This window comes from Acomys russatus, chromosome 3 (assembly GCF_903995435.1).
Source record: "Acomys russatus chromosome 3, mAcoRus1.1, whole genome shotgun sequence".
Lineage (NCBI taxonomy): Eukaryota > Metazoa > Chordata > Mammalia > Rodentia > Muridae > Acomys > Acomys russatus.
Window position 1 is genome coordinate 59,387,246 of NC_067139.1, and position 20,655 is coordinate 59,407,900.

At 38.5% G+C, this 20,655-nt stretch overlaps 1 protein-coding gene across 3 annotated transcripts in view; it reads left to right on the top strand.

Moving 5' to 3' along the window:
• Window positions 1-20,655, top strand: part of Sfmbt1 (Scm like with four mbt domains 1) — a 97,978-nt gene that overhangs the window by 74,399 nt on the left and 2,924 nt on the right. For all 3 annotated transcript variants that reach the window (XM_051140878.1, XM_051140863.1, XM_051140871.1), the window contains exons 10-19: window positions 85-167; window positions 5,703-5,829; window positions 6,931-7,044; window positions 8,866-8,908; window positions 10,195-10,256; window positions 10,928-11,067; window positions 14,965-15,074; window positions 16,196-16,371; window positions 19,621-19,799; window positions 20,144-20,389. In XM_051140878.1, the coding sequence (XP_050996835.1) occupies window positions 85-167; window positions 5,703-5,829; window positions 6,931-7,044; window positions 8,866-8,908; window positions 10,195-10,256; window positions 10,928-11,067; window positions 14,965-15,074; window positions 16,196-16,371; window positions 19,621-19,799; window positions 20,144-20,389 (1,280 nt within the window). The remainder of the gene's footprint in view (window positions 1-84; window positions 168-5,702; window positions 5,830-6,930; window positions 7,045-8,865; window positions 8,909-10,194; window positions 10,257-10,927; window positions 11,068-14,964; window positions 15,075-16,195; window positions 16,372-19,620; window positions 19,800-20,143; window positions 20,390-20,655) is intronic.

The following is a 20,655-nucleotide window of genomic DNA, read 5'->3' on the forward strand; positions in this document are numbered from 1 at the left end:
CAGGAGTTGTGGGTGCACCACTTGTCAGAGTGCTAGAGTCAGCAGGCACACTCGGTGTGAATCATCGCTTTTCTGTCTCTGTAGGCTTCCGGGGCCAGGACTTCGACTGGGCTGACTACCTCAAACAGTGTGGTGCTGAAGCTGCTCCTCAGAAGTGCTTCCCTCTGGTGAGACCCGTCACAGCACTCCTCAGGCTGGCCTTCTGCACTGTTGCTGTGTCTTTTACCCCCAAATTAATCAGCTCATTTGACCCAAATCACCACTTTGTTGGTAATAGTAAACTAGTCCAAAGAAAAACACCCTTACTGCACAAGATAGTTTGCTAAATAAATCAGTTTTACAAGTTTATATATTTTATTTTTTAATTGGGTAAAGTCATGTGACTTTGAAATTTTATTTCACAATTTAGTGGTTCAGTGATATGAAAACTTAATATTAGAGAAGAGTTGCTATATTTATTTTAAAATACTCTATTTCAACAATATATGAGCGTGTTTAATAAGGCTAGATAGTTAAGGCATCATATTTAAGCCAGACATGGTAGTAAACATTTATGATACCAACTTTCAGGAGCAGTGGATCACGAGCCCTTTGGGGATGTGATGACCTTTTCACAGGGTCACATATTAGATATCTTGAATATCAGATATTTACATTACAATTCATAACAGTAGCAAAATAACAGTTATGAAGCAGCAAAACATTTTATGGTTGGGGATCACCACAACATGAGGAACTGTATTAAAACGTCATAACATTAGGAAGGTTGAGAGCCACTGCTGAAGAGGCTAAGGCAGGAGAGGAAGATTATGAGTGCGAGATCATGGTGGGCACATAGCAAGTCCTAGGTCATGATGGACAGTGTAGTGAGACCTCGCCACAAACAAAACAAGTGAAATAGCTGTGTGTGGTGGCATGTACCTGTAATTCCAGCCCTTGGGAGACTAAGGCAGTAGGATTACCACAGACCAGGCTGGCTTACCTCAACAAAATCTTGTCTCAAAAATAACCCCACTCTGGGTAGGCAAGGTGGTAGTTGCCTTTAATCCCAGCAGACAGCAGGTGGATCTCTGTGAGTCTGAAGCCAACCTGGTCTACATAGGCCAACCAAGGCTACAATAGTGAAATTCTATTAAACAAACAAACAAGCAAAACAGTAGGGGAACATAATACCAGTAGGAACTGAGAGTGTAGAACAATGCCTGCCCTTGTTCCTTTGCAGGGCCCCTCCTAGAAGTGACGGTCATGCTCAAAAGCAACTTTAGGTTCCTATTAGCGGACCAAAGTGCCTGGTGGCCTCCAGGCCCCCTTAGTATCAAATGTACCTGTGGCTCTTCTCACTTTGCTCCCTACCCCACTTCTTCAGCTACGGGCTTCCCTTCCTTCAGCTTCTCATGCCTTCATAATGTTGTTATTTTGGCTATGTTGATGCCCTCTCTTGCCTCTTTCTTTTGCCCACACTCTCTTTGTCTTCCTCTTTTGCTCTTCCCACCTCTCCCTCCTCTCACTCTATTGGCCATTCCAGTCTGTTGGCCGTGTTCAGTTTGCTGCTTTCTCTTCCTGCTCTGGACTCTTCTCAGGCCTCTGGCTCTGCTCTCCCTCATATCTACAATAAAAGCTCCCTCTCCCAACCATACCTTGGAGAGGTCATGTCTTCACCTTATACAGTGACCACATTTTATTTTTCATTCCCTGTAATTCTTGTATTTATACCTCATTTTCAAAATAATATGCTGCACTCTTGAGGTTTTACTTTTAGACACTTATGTAGATGACATTATAGTAAATGGACATTTAACTGTTTTATGTTACCTTCCCTTCTGCCTTACCATCACTGTTGAGTTTTGATGAAATTTGGTTGAAGTTTTGCATTATGTACATCCAGACTTTAACAGCTGACTGCTGCAGTATTTTATGATTGTTTTCTTTTTTAAACATTTGTCATATTAATGTTCTTTGTGTTTATTGCGAATTCTTCCCATACCTTCTAGTAGCTTCTTGATACTAATTCCACAAAGGCAGTCCAATCAGATTGTTGTTCCTATTATATTTTTCTCCCTGGACAGGCTGCTTTCAAAGCTTACCAAATGGTTCTATCACTGTTACATGGGAAGTTGCCCTCTCCTCTTTCCTTTGATTTGGAGCTACTGTTATGTATAACTCAGGGTCTCTTTCCTCTTTTCTCTCTCTGTGTGTGTGTGTGTGTGTGTGTGTGTGTGTGTGTGTGTGCGCGCGCGCGCGCATGCGCGCAGACACGGACACATGCAAAGGCTAGAAAGGGATGTTGGGTATCTCCTTATTTCTCTCCACATTTTAAAAAAAAAGATTTTATTTATCATAGATACACAGTGTTTTGCCTGCATGTACTCCAGAAGAGGGCACTAGATCTCATTATAGATGGTTGTGAGCCACCATATGGTTGCTGAGATTGAACTCAGGACCTTTGGAAGAGCAGGCAGTGCTCTTAACCTCTGAGCCATCTCTCTAGCCTCTCTCTCCACATTTCTAAAAGGTGACTCTATCACTGAATTAGAAGTTTTCTGTTTCTAATAGGCTGACTTATAGCCAAAGAGCCTGTGGCGTCCACTTGCCACCACACCACAATTTTGGCATTACAGGCATCTACCATTATCCACCTAGCTTTTTACATAAGTACTGAGGATTTGAACTCAGATCTTCCTGTTTTCATAGCAAGTGCTAGTACCCACTTAGCCAACTCTCTAGCCTCTTGTGTGGTTGTTTTGATGCAGCCTGCTATTGCTTAGTCGCTTTTTAACACATGGTTGTAAGGACTACATACATCATACTAAAGTACAATATATTGAAAATTTCACTCTACTCACATATTCATAGTTTAGCTTAATATGAAAGTTAGGTTGGACATTACTTCAAATTTTTAAAAATATTACTCACTTGTATTTTTGAAGTCAAGATTTTTAATCTTGATTTTTGTAGACGAACTTGTCTTTCCTCTCCCCCTGTAATCTGTAGAAAGTGACAGATAGCCTGCCTTTTTTCCTTTCATAGATAGTACAGAACCTCAGCAGTCTAGTGCAGTACACCTTTGATCTCAGTATTGGGGAGGCAGAGACAGGTAGGTCTCTATGAGTTCAAGACCAGCCTGGTATACATTGTGAGTTCTAGGGCTACATATATTTTTTGAGATCCTGTCTCAAAAACAAAACAAAACAAAAACAAAAACAAACAAACAAAAATTCACAGAACTGTTTTTTGAGACGTACTCTCACTCTGTAGTCCAGGTTGACCTCAGACTCACTAGAAGGCCCAAGACTATCTTTAGATTCATGGTAATTGTTAGCCCTCAGTTTAGCAGGTGCTGGGATTATAAGTATTTTTACTTTTAAAAAATGATTATTTTTAAAAGATATATTTGTTTTACTTTATGTTCTGAATGTTTTGTTTGTGTTTATGTGCATGCAGTCCCTCAGTGTCCTTAGAAGTTCGGATACAGAGGGTTGTGAGTCACCATGTGGATTCTGGCACCAAACCTGGATCCCCTGCTAGAGTAGCAAGTGCTCTTAATTGCTAAGTCATCTCTCCAGCCCCAAGTCTTTAAATTTGTTACACTACGTTTTTTTGTTTTTCGCAACTACTATCTCCATTGAATATATCTTCTTTATTTTGTTTTGCTTTTTAAGACAAAGTCTCACTGACTAAGATAGGGTCTCTATTTCTGACTGGCTTGGAAATTGCTATGTAGACTGACAGGTTTTGAACTCATAGGGATCTACCTGCCTCTACCTCCCAAGTGCTGTGATTAAAGGCATGTGCCACCACCCCCACCTGGCTTAATAGTTCTTTGTTTTTAATGGCATACTATTCTTGCTTTAGGTATGAAATAGATTTTCTTGTCTCCCAGAAGATGTTAATTAACACCACTACTGGCTGGAAGGTTTCCTTGCCTGCTCTCTTGATTTCTCCAATTGCTGGTTTTGTCTATAGTTTTTATATTCTTAAATATCTGTTCATTCTTGGTTACTACTTATATTTAGGAATAGGAAACTAAAACAAAAAAAACTGATTAGAAAGTTTGAATATGTTTGAATAAGATTTGCCAACCTTGATTTTTTCCTACAGAGTAGGAACTGGCTGGCCATTTATTTGGAAAAACTTAATTTATATCTTTATATGTTGGCCTATTACTATAAAAGATCTTTTCCTGTCCCCTGTCTGATATATAGTGGCTATGGCTGGGCCTTCACTACTTACATACCCCTTAAAAGTTGTTTGTGTCCTCCTGCCCAAAGATCTTGTATTTTATCTTTTCCAGAGAATAAATCTCACTTTCTGTAGGGAAGGGAAAGACACAGTTGTCCTGAGGTATGTAATAGTACATAATGGCATAATGTAAGTGTTTTTTTTAAATGTTTCTAACAAAAATTTCTTGTTAAAAAATTAGTGGAAAGAAAGAAAAGAAAAAGATAGGTTCTCCAAGCATGAAGATACACATCTGTAATCCCAGCGCTCTAGGAAGCTGAGGCAGGAGGATTGATATAATGTGAGGCCAGCCATTTCTAAACATAAGATCCCCATCTCAAAGTTTTGTTTTTAATTTTTAAAGAAAATTAGAGGCTGGGAATATTTTAAAGTGCTTGCTCAGCATGCATGGAGCCCTGAGTTAGGTCCTCAGAACTGTATAAAGCAGGTGTGGGGTGCATGGCTGAAATCTCAGCACTTAGAAGGTGGAAGTGGGAGAATCAGGAATAAAGGTCACATCTTTGCATGTAGCAGGCATTAGAGGTCAGCCTTGGCTACATGAGACCTGTCTGAGACGAAGCAGAAGAGGCATGTAGATCAAGTAGTCCTTATTTGGGCTACTTCTCTTGCGCCTCCAGGTGAATTAGTCCTGGTTCTAACAGTTCTTGGCTGTCTTCACTGCCAACTTATGCTTATCATCTTTTGTTAGGCAGAGTTTTTTCTCTTGGTATATATATTTTACTTGGTTATGGTTTTGTTTTTAAATTTCTGAATGTTGTGTGTGTATATGTCATGGCACACATGTGGAGATCAACTTGTGAAAGTTGGTTTTCACCTCTCACCATGTAGGTTCTGGGGATCAATCAAGTACCTTTACCTACTGAGCCCATTTTTATAGCCATAGGATTATATTCTCAAAAACCAACAGCAATTTTTAATAAATTATGAAGATGGAAAACAACTTAATCTTAATTCTTGTTTCCTCCTATTCATTGCTTTTTTTTTTTTTTTTTTTTTTTTTTTTTTTACTGCGACTGCCTTTTATATTACACATTAAAGGATATAGTGGTGCCCTCTTAGGAGAGGGAGCCAAATGCAGTTGAGAGACATTTGATAAGGGACATAGAACCTTAGGGGTCTCATTTAATAGCAATTTCCTAATAACCCAGCAAGATAGTGGTTCGCAATTTCATGTGACAAGTAAAGAAACAAGCAAAATAGAATTTGCAAATCATGCAAAGCCATTACCCACTCATGCATGTATCAATATGTGAGCGTGTCTGACCTACAAACCATTCTGTCTACCAAGAAACCCAAACATTTTCCCTTTGCTTCCTTGAAAATAAAAAAGAACAAAAGATGTCCATTGCTTTAGTGTATAGCTAGGGATTAAATACTACGTGCAAAACATTCCAGTTGAGCATATGAGTTAACACTAGATACGAATCTACTTAATGGATTTGATTAATTGATTTTTCTTCTAGTCAATTTCTGAGCACCAGTTTAAGGAGAACATGAAACTGGAGGCAGTGAACCCTCTTCTCCCTGAGGAAGTGTGCATTGCCACTGTTACTGCAGTGAGAGGCTCGTACCTGTGGCTCCAGCTCGAAGGTAAAGTGCCAGAGAAGTTTCCTGTAGCTGTTTCTTTGCTGTTCCTGCTCACCCCTGTTGTATAGCTTCTTAGACTCAGTGGGCTTGTTAACTAGAAATCTAATTTGAAATCCAAGATTTTAAGCTTAAGTTTTACTTTTGTTCTTGGCTTTTAAAGTTTAGGAAATGAAAATCAACCAAAGCTTTTTACTATAAGGTCCTTTATTTTCAAGAGATAAGTCAAAATAACATATTTTGATGTTACCAAAATGTTTTAGGGTAACATTAACTGCCTCACTTACTGAAGAGGCACCCAAGAGAATAGAACCAAGTAGTATGTAGACAAATTTGATTTGTCTTTTCAAGGTAACATTTAGTGATTAGGCAGGTTTGTGGCTGAAACTATGGAAGTGCACAGTGCTGCAGCTATTGTATGTGGCCTGCTTTCCTTATCCTGCTGCCAAATAGTCTCTACAAAGATGCTTTCTGTTTCTGATTTGTAGAACTGAGAAGTGATGCAGGTGTCAAGGATGGTATTTACTGCAGGCATCCCTGCAACATCTGCCAAACAACTTGACAAATCTTCTCCTGATTTGAATTACTTTTGGATATTCAGGTTTTTTTTTCAGAAACTGCAAGGCATTATTCCTGGTAGTTAAAGTAAACTTGACATTTTTCTCTTACTTGTCTTATTTCAAGGAAATGACATGATACTTATTAGCCATCTGAATGACATAGTCATAGCTCCAGTTGCTTCTTTGCCAAAGGACACTGTATTTACTTCCTTGATTCTTACAAGTCATACATAGAAGACAACTTATTTTTTTAAATAAAATTTACATAACATAAAATGTATGGCTTCCATGAGAAAGACTGCCGATTAATTGCTTAAGAAGCGTGTGTCTATATTATTACAATATTATTTTAAAACTAATGTATAGGTCTAGACATGGTTGTGATGGTCCGCCATCACTTAGGAAGCTGAGGCAGGGAGATCACTATTTCAAAGCTATCCTGTACTGCCCAGTGAGACCCAGTCTTAAAAGCTACACAAACCAGGAAAAACAAGTTTACAAAAGAAGCTGTTTAAATAGTTCAACTTTTGTTTTCTGAATCTAACAGGTTCTAAGAAGCCTATACCTGAATTTATTGTAAGTGTGGAGTCGATGGATATATTTCCTTTGGGCTGGTGTGAAACCAATGGCCATCCTCTCAGCACTCCTCGCCGGGCACGAGGTAGTTGTCTATGTACTAGTAGACTGGTTATTAAATGATCTTGCATAGATGCTACCAATTAGGGTGAATTTAGACATTTCAGAGAAAACCAAAATGATATTTATCTTTTTGTGTATGTAGGCTATTATTTATTGCAACAGACTTTTATTATTAGTTTAGAGATCTGGGCGTGACTTCAGGAGGATTATTTTATTCTAAGTTTACTCAGATGATTATTGGCAAGTGTCTTAGTCCATTCTGATTTTAATAACAAAATTCTATAAAGTAATATCTACTATCACTGGACCTAGGAAGTCAAAATGATAAGGTATTAGCAGATATGAGGATCTGTTTTCAGTTTCCTAGATAAGGCCTCCTTTTTTCTTATATTAAAACAAATTTTTTAGAAATCATATGTGTGTATAAGTGTTTTGCTTGCATGGGTATATTTGCATCATGTGGGTCCCTGATGCCATAGGGGTCAAAAGAAGGCATCAGATACCCTGGAACTGGAGTTATTGATGGCTGTGAACTACCATGTGGGGGCTGGGAACTAAATCAGGGTCTTCTGCAAGAGCAGCAAGTACTCTTAACCTTTGAGCCCAGCCCAGAGATGTTCTTACCATGTCCTCACATGCTAAAACAGCCTGCTTGTTCTGGGGGCGGGTGTGGGCATCCTTTGTAGGGGTACTAATCCCCTCATGAAAGCTCTGACTTCATCCTCTAATCACCTGCCAAACACCTTACCTCCTGATGTAGGAATTAGGTTTCAGAGTTAGTTTGAGAGCACAGTCAGACTGGAGCAGGAGTAATTTCCATGGGCTAGGGAACTAGGGAACTTAGTTTTTTGCCGGCTGTTGCCTGAAGTTCTTTGGTAAATGGATCTTCTCATAGGGCAACTTGAAAACTGGCATTTGGCTTCTATTGAAATTCGCCTATTATTTTTTATTTGTATTTTACTTTTTAAAAAAAAATTAGAGTCAAGGTCTCACTGTTTAGATCCTGGCTAGGCTAGAACAATGTGTGTAAACCAGGATGACCTTGAATTCAGATGGGCCTACTGCTGCCTCCCCAGTTCTCTGTAAGAACAAGTGCTCTTAATTGCTGAACCGTCTCTCCAGCCCCTTACCTCTTTTAATTACATCTGTTTTATTTTTTGTGTGTGCAATTAGAGTGTTTGTGTGCATGTATTGTGTATACACATACCACTGCATGCACATGGAAGTCAGAGAGCAACTTGTTGATTCTCTTCTTCCACCAAGTGGCTGTTGGGAATCCAACTCAGGTTGTCAGACTTAGTCTCAAGTACCCTTACCCATCTTGCCGGCCCTTTGTTCTCTTTTTATACACAAGCTTTTAAATTTGATGTATTCCAGTGTAATTCTTTGACTCTTTTGTCACCCCTGTTCTTGGTGTCATATTTAAGAAGGGATCTACAAATTCAGTCCTGCGAACTTTTTCTCATATGTAAGTTTTACAGTTTATCCCTGTGTTTAGTAATTTGCAAGCTTCCTAATATGGATGTTCTATTTCCCTAGCACTGTGCCAAAGTTGTTTCTGTTCCATTAACTGATCCTAGGGTCCTGATCATCAGCCTTCCTTTTCAGTATCTGTGTTTGATGGAAAGAATTTGTAGGTATTGATTAGCCTAGTGATCCTTGAAAATGTTCTTTTTGTCTTTCTAGGAAGAACCCCAATCCGGAAAAATGTTTTTTATTTAGAGTGTTACATTTAAAAACTAACTCAAAAGTGCGTGCTAGGTATTTACATGGCAGGTATCAAGCACGCTGATTGCAAGCTTAAGTCTGTGCCTTTTTCTTTAATTTTTTTCTCTTCTTATAGTGCATAAACAGAGGAAAATTGCAGTGGTTCAACCAGAAAAGCAGTAAGTAATACAATAGGTGTTTAAATAGTTCAAGTTTGAAACTTAGAATACCTAGGGGGAAAATAACTATTTAAGAGAATATGTCTCCTCTGTGTTATTTTCTCCAGAGGAAGCATAAACTTTTAAGTCAAATTTGGTGGCTTATATACTTCTTTCAGTATACACCTTTCCTAAAATTGAATTATAAAGTTAGGCATGATGGTATACACCTATTATCTTAGCTACTTTAAAGGCCGAGTCAGAGAATTGTTTAAGGCAGGCCTGGATTATATAGTGAGTTCCAGGCTAGCATGGGTTACGTGGTAAAGCTCTATATCAAAACAAACAAACAAACAAACAAACAAAACCTTACAAATATACAAAAACGCAAATATATCAAGATGTTCTCCAAAATCAAATTTTTCTTTAGCTTTTAGATATTGAAGGCAATTGATTAAAGAAATATTTGTGAAAGAAGAGCAAGAATTGTAAGTCAGGGAATAATTTGTCTCAGTATCTTGATGTACAAAACAGCAGTTGGAAAAGAAAACGTACATTTCTTCTTTAAGCTCATCAGGAAACTCTTTGTGGCATACTCTTACAGCCTTTGAGAAACAGTCAGTTGGTGGCATTTTACATCTTAAAGATACAGAAGTTTCTATGTTTATATTAAATTTTGAATTCTATATAGTCTAATAAATTGCCATAACAAAATTATCTCAGTCTGGGTATAAGCCACATAAGCTAATTTTCTCATACTCTAGAAGCTAGGAAGTGCAGTTCAAAATGGCAGTTGATTTGATTCCTTGTAAGGCCTTACTTCCTGGCACACCGATGCACACACACCTTCTAGCTGTGAGTCTCTCTCCTTGCCCTCCTCCTATCCGTGTCTTCTCCTTCTTATACTGCTGTCAGGTGATCCCAGTGTTAGGATCTAATTCTAATTACATCTTGATTATCTTCTAAAACCCTGACCCTTCATGTGTAGTTCTACAAGAAACTTTTAGAATCCTACAGGACACTTACAAATTTTATAGTACAGTTTTATAATTTCTCAACATGTAGTATCACATGTCTATAGATTCTTGGCTCATTTGTCCTATGCATGGTTTTAAAAGCAATTACTACTTAAAAAATAATGTGTTATAAGTTAAGAACATTTTTCTATTTATATATATATATATATATATATATATATATATATATTTTTTTTTTTTTTTTTTTTTTTTTTTTTTTTTTTTTTAAAGAAAGCTAACCTGTAGGCTTTGCTGGTGATTTCATTATTTTTCTTTATTTTCTTCGTCCAGAATACTGTCTTCAAGAACTGTCCATGAGGGCCTGAAGAATCAGCTGAACTCCACCCACTCAGGTATAGTATTTGTGATGTTGTGGAGAAGAGAGCATTGGTTACCTTTTAATGGGTTGTATCTGGAAATAAAACATTTGAGCCAAGTGTGGTGGCACGTAACTATAATCCCATCAATTTAGAGATAGAGGCAAGAAGATAACCTCAGGTTCAGAGCCAGCCTGGTGTGTGTGTGTGTGTGTGTGTGTGTGTGTGTGTGTGTGTGTGTGTGTGTGCACGCCCGCGCGCGCGTGTAATAGATTTTTGAGTAGTTGATTTTGAAGAACTGGAAAAGAAATAATTGATCATCAAGACTGGTGGGTTTATGGAGTAGGTCCTCCTCTCTTTCCTTTATCAATAGATTTGTGGGGCTCTAGATTTGTGTCACATTATCCAGGAGTTAATCAACATACGTAGTTCAGGATAATGATAAGCTCTGTAAACTAGCATAAAATAAACATAAGGTATCTAAGAGCATTGTCATGACAGTATGCTATACTTCAAAATATGTATTTTCATGGCTGGGAATGTAGCTAAAATCTTGCATAGTATATGCAAAACCCACATATACAAAAAAAGTAATTTCAAAACTCATATAGTGGTATATATGCTGGTTGCCACCCCCCCAACTCATCTTTGGAAACATAGAATTGAGGGAGACTGTCTACTTTGAATACTTGTTTCTTTATTTCCAGTGATGATCAATGGAAAATATTGTTGTCCAAAGATATACTTCAACCACCGTTGCTTCTCAGGGCCATATCTTAATAAGGGAAGAATTGCTGAGCTGCCTCAATGTGTAGGACCTGGGAACTGTGTTCTGGTACTTAGAGAGGTAAGGTTACATCCAAGGGTAGAACTTGGAAATTAAATGGGTATGTCCTAGGCTCATTCATGCAGAGAAACTTGTACCATTGATGTAACAACTATAGGTTTAACCAGTATACCTTAACTTTTTTCAAGTATAGTAGTTCCTTCTTGGCCATGGTATGGATACAATTCTAAGACTTCAGATAGTGCCGAAGAGATGTGAAAAGTACCATGCTTTTTTCCCCCCCTGTATGTATTGTATTAATACATTTTTGTTCTTATAACAAGATACCTGAAGGAGGTTACTTAGAAAGAAAAGGTTTACTTAGTACATAGTTTTGGAAGCTAAAATGTTCAAGACCAAGCGTCCCTATCAATTTGGCTTCTAGTGAAGATCCTCTTGTTTGTGTCAAATCTTAGTGAAAACTATATGTGTAAGGAAGAATCATGTTGCCACATAAGAAGTTTGAGAGAGACTGGAGGGCTACTCTCCCCTCTGAGGTCATGGCTCCAATTTTTATTATATTCCTCTAATTTTTTTTGTTGATTCTGTGATTTAAAAAAAAGTCCGACAAAAACAGCTTAAAGGAGAAAAGGTTTATTTGGCTCAGCTACTTTCTCCTTTTTTATACACACTAGGACCCAAACCCAGGGAGTGTTACTCTCACTTTTAGGCTGGGTCAATTAATACAATCAAGATAATCTCCTACAAACAAACCCTTGAGGAAGCCAAACATAGACAATTCCTCATTGACACTCCCTCCCAGGTGACTCTACACTGTGTCACATTAACAATTAGACTGAACATCACAACCTCCCACCCGGCCTACCTTTTAAGGACCTTCTACACCCATCATACTTCGGACCAAGATTCCAACACTTAAACTTTGGGGGGACATATTCAAACTATGTCCAAACCATCACACTTAGGATAAATTTTAATTAATAAGTTAGATGTGGTAAATTATTATGTGGTAAATGAGTAACAAGAATAGCAAATAATAAAATAGAAAATTCTAGCAATATACTGCAGTAAAAATTGTGTGAAAGTCACCTTTTCCATTACCTGAGATGTACCTTCTGTTTGTTAATGTGAGATCAGATCATGCCTACATGATGAGTGATGTGGCATTAGACTGACTACTTTGAGGGTTGCTCTAGCCATGAGCTCGGTGGCTCTTACAAACACAGCTACTAAGAGGCTATCGTGTGGATAGTGTACAGTTTGGACAGAGTAGGCAGAGATATCCATGTACCTCAGTAGGATGGTACAGGATTTAATTGGGCTACTCAAAAAATGGTATAGTTTAAAATTTGTGAATTATTTCTGGGGTTTTGGGCCACTGGATCACATGTGGCTGAAACTCAAAACACAAAATCACAGCTAAGGCTGGGGACTACTGTCCTACAGGACAAATTGTCACATGACTGTTTCTACTACTTAGGGAAGTAAGTAAGCCTTTAAATACGCTCACCTCTGTCTAAAAATGGTGTTTGTCAGAGACCATGTAAGACTGTGTAGAGGAAACTAAAAAGCTGGGTGCTGTGGTGCATGCTAAACTTCTAAAGTTCTTTCAAGCTCTTGGATTCATTGATTTATTTTGTTATTTCAGTTTCATTAATTTTTGCTCTGATTTTTATTATTTCTTGCCATGTACTGGATTTGATTTGTTCTTATTTTCCCAAATCCTTGAGTTGCATCATTAAGTATTAGTTGTGCTTTTTCTTATTTATTTATTTTTCTGGTTTTTTGAGATAGGGTTTCTCTGTGTAGCTTTGGCTGTCCTGGATTCACTTTGTAGACCAGGCTGGCCTCAAACTCACAAAGATCCACCTGCCTCTGCCTCCCTGAGTGCTGCCTTTCCTGATATTTTTTTCCTAATATAAGCTTTTAGAACTATAAATTTTCCCCATAAGGCTGCATTTTTTTGTGTCCCAGACATTTTGTTGTATTTTGTTTTCATTATTATTTAGTTCAAGGAATTTTTCATCTTTTTCTTTGATCCATTCACCATTCAGTAATGAGTAGCTTAGTCTCTGTGAGCTTATGTATTTAGGAGAGATTTCTTTATTGTCAATTTTAAGTTTTATTGCATCATAATCAGATAGGATACATAGTTATTCTGGATTTGTTAAGATTTGTTTTGTGTCTCATGATGTGGGCGGCTGAGTAGACTATTTCATTTAGTGTTTGGGTGGAATATCCTGCAGATACCTGTTAGGTCATATCTGATGTATGATGTAATTTAATTCTGTTTATATTTTGTCCAGATGTGTTGTCTAGTGGAGACAGCAGGATATAAAAATCACCTGCTGTTACTGGGTTGGTGATTATCTGTTCCTTTGGGGGATGGTTATTTTTTTGAGACAGAGTTTCTCTGTGTAACCTCAGCTGTCTCGATTCACTTTGTAGACCAGGCTGGCCTCGAACTCACAGAGAATCGCCTGCCTCTGCCTCCCTGAGTGCTGGGATCAAAGGTATGCTCCACCACACCTGGCTTTATTATCTGTTCTTTAGTTCTAGAAATAGGCAGGCAGAGGTAGGTCAGGTAGACGTACCAGGTTGAACCAGAGCACAGGAAACATGGCCTGGCTAGGCCTGGAGGATAGATCCGGCAGAAGCAACTGTAGAACTGAGAGGTCTGTGCCAGGGAGTACAGATAGCTTACTTGTGTCCTTACACCACAGGAGCTGGCTAGAGGGTTCCTGGCTAGCAGCTGCACGTAGAAGTGAAGCTGAGAGGGGTTATGCCAGGGAGCACTGTGTCACCATACCACATGAATGAGATGGGGTACAGGTCTCTTAAGTTGCATTGTGGTTCAGCTTCATGGTCCAGGGCCCAGCAGTAGGTGAGATGGTTCACAGTGTGTGGGAGCAAGTGAACTGGCTCTAGGATGCCTTGCCTGAAGTTGTTGGTTGAAACTCCAAATTCATGCTCCAAGCAGTCCCAGATGAGCCCAGTGGGTGGGATGGCTGATGGGTGTGGTAGGGGCATGCGCCTGTAATTTCAACAACTCAGGAGACTGGGGCAGGAGAATTTTGAGTTCAAGTTAAGATCCCATGTTTTAACAAAAAGTATGTGGTGGGTGCTTGTGTTTACTGTGAGATTAACCAGAGTCCATGATCAAGCTGTGAGTCTCTCAGTGTCCTGCAGTGTAAGTAATAAATGTGAGGACTTGACCCTGGCTATCTTCAGAACAGCAAGGCAGGGTCTGAGGAAGCTAGGGTTCTGGACCAGACATCTCTAGCCATAAGGCAGCAGATGTTTATATAGTATCCTGGTTTTGTTTTTAATCAACTTGCCATAAGCTGGCGTAATCAAGGAAGAAGAGCTTCCGTTGAGAAAATGCCTCCATCAAGTCTCTAGAGCATTTTATTGTATGTGGGATGGCTAGGCAGTGTGGTCCTGGGTATAAGGAAGCAGGATGTGCAGTCAATGATGAGCAAGCCATAAGCAGTGTCCTCCATGGTCTCTCTTTAGTTCTTGCCACTAGGTTCCTGCTGTGGTTTCTCCTGATGATGGACTATAACCATAAGCCAAATATATCCTTTCCTCCCCAAGCTGTTTTTGCTCATGATGTTTTTCCTAGCAGTAGTAACCCTAACTAAAAAGATCCCAAATGAATACAGTTGTCTGTGTGAACCATTTTGGGGAAACATTTTGAAATATATGTTATAGTGCTTTAAAACTTGGGGTGTTTGTTTTTTTGTTTTTTGTTTTTTTTTTTTTCTGAATGTTGTAAAGAATCTGATTACTCTTAATTTGCAGCTAACTTTTTTTTTTTTTTTTTTTTTAACATTCTTAACATACTTGACTGGAAATATGTTAAAAGTCTTGACACTATCAAGAGTGTTAAGATTCTAATGGTCTGCTTTTCTCCTTCCTACTTAACCCTTATTTCTGCCTTAAAACCTATCTCAGGTCCTCACTCTACTTATCAATGCAGCTTACAAACCCAGTCGCGTCCTTCGGGAGCTCCAGCTGGACAAAGATTCTGTGTGGCATGGATGTGGGGAAGTCCTAAAGGCCAAGTGAGTGAAGCCCCTTGGCCCTCACTCTTGTGTCTCGTTCACAGGGCATGGAACTTCTTGATAGCATCAGACCTTTTGTACCCCCACAGCAGAGCTGCTGCAGCTGTTTGTGGTGAAGGACCAGACTGATGTTTTTCTTTTTTATTTCATTTCTGTTATGTGACAAAAATTATTTCTAAGAAATACAAACTTTAATAGAAATAAATACAAGGTATACTTTTTATACAGTGAAGATGAAATTATATCTTGAAACTTATGTGAAAATTTATGAACACTTACTATTACTGTTGCTTTCTGACTTGAAGTGTTTTGTGGGTGGACAGCAGTTGGCATGTCATACTGCTCAAGAAAAAGGAAGATTTTTTTTTTTAAAAAGGTGTTTTTATAGTAGTAGAAGTAGTATTTAAAATTCTTCCAGCCTGGATCTCAGTGGTAGAGTACTTCCTAGCATGTTTGAGGCTTCTGGGATTCATTTGATCGTTCAAATGAATGAATAAATGAATGCAGACATACATACTTTCACCTAGGAATGGAAAGCAGGGGCTTTGTCTTATATAGTAACTTAATTTTCATTTGTTTTAGTTACCAGATTTAAGTATAGACTGCAGAACTTCCTTATTGTTTTAAGAATTTTCAAACTTTGAGGGTTGAAGAGATGGCTCAACGGTTAAGGCCACTAGCTACTCTTCCAAAGGACCCTGGTTTGTAGGTTTTGAACCTACAAACCCAGAAGAAGCAGTTCTTCCTCTAGTGGATAAACATCACCTGTTCTCTAACAAGTCTGTTTCCAGTGGAAAAACACTGTACACCTCACACAAGTCTGTTTCACATCCCACACTTGTGATTAAAACAAAAACATATTTACATCCATTACACTAGTTCAGTTCCCAGAATCCATATCTTACCGCTGTCAGTGACTCTAATTCCAGGTGGGAATCCAACACCCTCACGCAGATATACATGCAGACAAAGCACAAATGCACATAGAAAAAAAATCATTATAAACAGAATTCTTAAACTATGAAAGACAAGTAAAGCAACTTTCAGCATGCTCCTGTTAAGTTTTTCTCAGGGTAATCACTGGTGGAATAAATTTGGCATCTGATATCTTCTAATTGTAGATATAAAGGAAAGAGTTATCGAGCTACTGTTGAGATAGTGAAAACAGCAGACCGAGTGACTGAGTTCTGCCGGCAAACATGTATCAAACTGGAATGTTGTCCCAACCTCTTTGGTCCACGGATGGTTCTGGATACATGTTCTGAGAACTGCTCTGTTCTTACAAAGACCAAATACAGTGAGTGATGGTTTTCAGATGTGTTAGCCATGACATTTGCCATGTTGCATCTCTCAGAGACACTCATGTTAGCAGAAGCACAAGCTTCTCCTATAAAGGATCAGCTGAGAGATATACTGCAGGTCATGTAATCGCATGTATTTTATTTTTGTTTTATTGTATTATGTTTTAAAAACATATTTAAAAATGGAGGAATTCATTTATGCCAAAAAACTATATTAAATTTTTATATTACTTTGCTACATAACTAAAATTCTCTCCCCTCCACTCCCCCTCCCTCCTTTCCTTCTTCCCTCCCTCCCTTTTCTCTTTCTTCCTTCCTCCCTCCCTTCCTTCCTTCCTTCCTTCCTTTTATGTATGGTATTAGGTATTGAAGCCATGACTTCATGCACGTTAGGCAAACATATTGTCTCCCAGCTATATCCCAAGCCCTTCTTTTCTTCATGTGTGTGTGTAGGGGGGTGGCTAGGAATGTTGGCAGATTGTTTTGGGGACTTTGTTGGTTTGGTTTTTGAAACAAGGTCTTATTATGTAGCCCGGGTATGCAGTACCATGCCCAGCTCTTGCTTTGAAAGAGTCCTTCTGTGTAGCCCTGACTGGCCTAGAACTCACTAGCTTTGGCTTACCTCAAACTTCTGTCTACCTTACTCAGTCTTACAATTACCAAGATTATGGGCCTATACCACCATGCCAGCTGTTGCATGTTTTTGACTCTATATTCTAAAATTTATAGAAAAATACATATTTAAAATACCCAAACATTTTTAAAAAAGATTTATTTGTTATTACATATACACTGCTCTGCCTGCATGTACACCTGTAGGCCAGGCGAGGGCTCTTAACCTCTGAGCCATCTCTCCAGCCCCCAAAAATACCCAAACTTTTTAATGCTGAAAAAAAGAACAAAAAAAAAAGTTGAAGGACTTACTATTTTAAAAGCCATAACAGAAAACTGTAATTATTAAAAGATTTTTGTATTAAAAGGTAATATAATAAAATAGTGGGTTGAAATAGGGATCTAGAAATAGAGTGAAACTTAGGTGAACAAATGAATTTATCAAGGTTATAGTGAAGAAAGAACTAATTTTAGACGCCAGGCATGGTGGCTCATGCCTTTAATCCCAGTGCTCAGGAGGCAGAGGCAGGCAGATCGCTGTGAGTTTGAGGCCAGTTTGATCTACAAAGTGAGTCCAGGACAGCCAAGGCTATACAGAGAAACCCTGTCTTGAAAAAACAAAACAAAACAAGAAAACAAAACAAAAACTAATTTTAACACAGTACCAGTAACAGTGGATATCCAATCAGAAAAACAAAACCAAACTTATCATAGATGCCTTCTGTGAAAACTAGAACTACAAAGCTTGTAGAAGAAAGCAAGAGTAATCTCAAGACCTGAGGACAAGCAAAGATTTCTTAGTGAGGACCCAGAAATACTGATGACATAAAGGAAACACATAAGACCACCAAAATGGCAAACTGTTTTTTGACTATTGCCATTAAAGAAGAGGAAGCCAAGCCATGATATTGGGAAAATATTTTTAATGTGTGTGGCCAGCCAAAAACTCCAGAACACTTTGTGAATTTCCACAACTCAGTAATAAAAGAGGGAGCATTGAGATTATGCAGAGCTGATAGCTGCATGCTATTTTGAATATACTAACCAGTGTTGAATTATATAAAGTAGTTAATTGCATGCTACATGAGTTTCAATTCAATTAAGATTTATTTAGAAATAGAAACACGTCTAGAATGTATTTTGATGATTTCACACTGCATTGACTGCACTGAAGCTACTAAACAGTAGACCACCAGGTAAATGTTATATGTGAATTTATCTCAGTAGTGTTTTTAATAAAAAGCAGGTGGTTTGGCACTTGTGCAGTCTTGGATTCAGTCTACAGTGTCACAATTTTTTTTTGTTGTTTTAAATAAAGTAAAAAGAAACATTTTAACCGCTGAATAAAAGGCTTTCACAAACACATCATGGAAGAAGATATACATATGTGCAGTAAGCACATGAAAATGGCTCAGTATAATTTGTTACTTGGGAAATGGAAGTTTGAGATTTGTAGTAATGGGTAGAACCTAGGGAATGTTGTGATAAGTGAAATAAGTGAGACACAGAAAGAAAATACTAAATATTCTCATTTCTATGTGGAAGCTAAAGCCAGTAATAGAATAGTACTTATCAGAGGCTAGGAAGAGTGTGCAGGAGCAGGAATGGAGGCGAGTTGATTAGTAGGTACAGTAATGCAGTAGGATTGGAAGGATAGGCCTTTTTAATGTCTGTTTGCACCTTTGTGTGTACGCCTGTGTCGAGATCCGCCGAGGCCTGATGATGCTCAGGAATACCACCCACCTTCTTTAAGACAAGGACTTGGTGTTCTTAGAGACACCTCTGAGACGGACCATGTGGAAGGCTAACTTTTGGCAACATTTAATTGTATGTTTGAAATAGTAGAGAGGATTTCAGATGTTCCTAATACAAAAATACAAATGTTTAAAATGAAATCTATATTGTTTACCCTGATCTTATCATTATATATTATACACATATTGGAATATCATGATGTATCAATCTGTGTAATTATTATTTTTTAAGCTACAATGAAACTTTTTATATACAAACATTAACTTGTTCAAGACATCTATCCTAAGGTCCAACATTTTCATTATTAGGTATTTGTGTCAAGCAATGAAAACACCTATTTTGAGGGGTTAAAGAAATAGCTTTGTGGCTAAGAGCACTTATTGCTCTTGCAAAGAACCTGAGTTGTCCAATACAACTTTAATTGATTAGAGTCAAAACCTGGATTCGGCCCAAGTGTTCATCAACAGGAAATAGATGAATGGATACATCTATACAATAGGACCCTACTCACCAGCATACAGAATGAGCTGCTTAATGTGTTATGTTCAGTACAGATGAGATGAGGTGAAAGCAAATCACACTGTATGAAAAAAGCAATTTATAAAGCGGTGCCGACTGCGTGGTTCTGCAAAGAGCAAGTTCATCTGCAGAGATAGGAGTTAGAAAGAGGTTGCCGTCGACGAAGTGAGAATTGTTTAGATCTTTACATGTTAGTATAAATTAAATTATGTATTTCTCTGCTTATTCCAATGTATGGAATTTAAACTGCAAATGTAGTATACCCATTTTGTGCTGTGCTAGTAGAATCCTGTGGTTTTGAGGTACACACAACAATAATGAAGTTACTTTCCCCCATCTTTTTGGTCATTTATGTTTAGCACACTATTATGGAAAGAAGAAAAATAAAAGAATTGGGAGGCCACCCGGTGGACATAGTAATTTGTCATGTGCCATGAAAAAAGCCAGTAAGCGGAGAAAAAGACGGAAAAATATTTTTGTTCATAAGAAGAAACGCTCTTCTGCATCTGTTGACAATACTCCAGTGGGTTCACCCCAGGTATAAGATCCGTGACACATCTGCCCTCTCTAGGGGCACTTTACAATCTATACCCATAGTACCTGCATATCTTTGTAATTTTATTATTATTTTTTAATTTATTTATTTATTACACATACCCGCCAGAAGAGGGCACCAGATCTCATTTTATAGATAGTTATGAGCCACCATGTGGTTGCTGGGAATTGAACTCAGGACCTCTGGAAGAACAGACAGCGCTCTTAACGGCGCTCTTAACCACTGAGCCATCTCTCCAGCCCCATCTTCGTAATTTTAATTTCTGGTCCACTGACTGGTTTGCCCTGTGTTTCAGTGAGATGTCTTTCCTTTTCCTTTTCCTCTAGGGAAGTGGGGCTGAAGAGGAGGAGGATGCAGATGATGGAGATGATGATTCCCTGAGTGAGGGCAGCACATCCGAGCAACAGGACGAATTACAAGAAGAGTCTGAAATGTCAGAAAAAAAATCATGCTCCTCTTCTCCCACCCAGAGTGAGATGTCCACCCCACTGCCCCCAGACACACAGATGAATAAAAAAGAGCTCCACACTCTTTCATTCTCAGATGATGAAAATAAACCTCCTTCACCAAAGGTACAGTGTTGAAACCATCTCCCTCTCACCTTTCTCTCTGTCATCACTTATGATGCCAGCATTCCACTTCTCTCCATATAAATTAGGAAATTAGGAAGAATTTCTAGGGTCATTTAGTGATCTCCTGGGGCTGGAGAGATGGCTTAACAGTTGAGAGAACTTGCTGCTTTTCTAGAGGATTCAAGTTGGGTTCCTAGCACCCATGGCAGAGTGTCTCATAAAATTGCCTGGAATTTCAGTTCTCATGTCCTCTTCTGGCCCCTGTG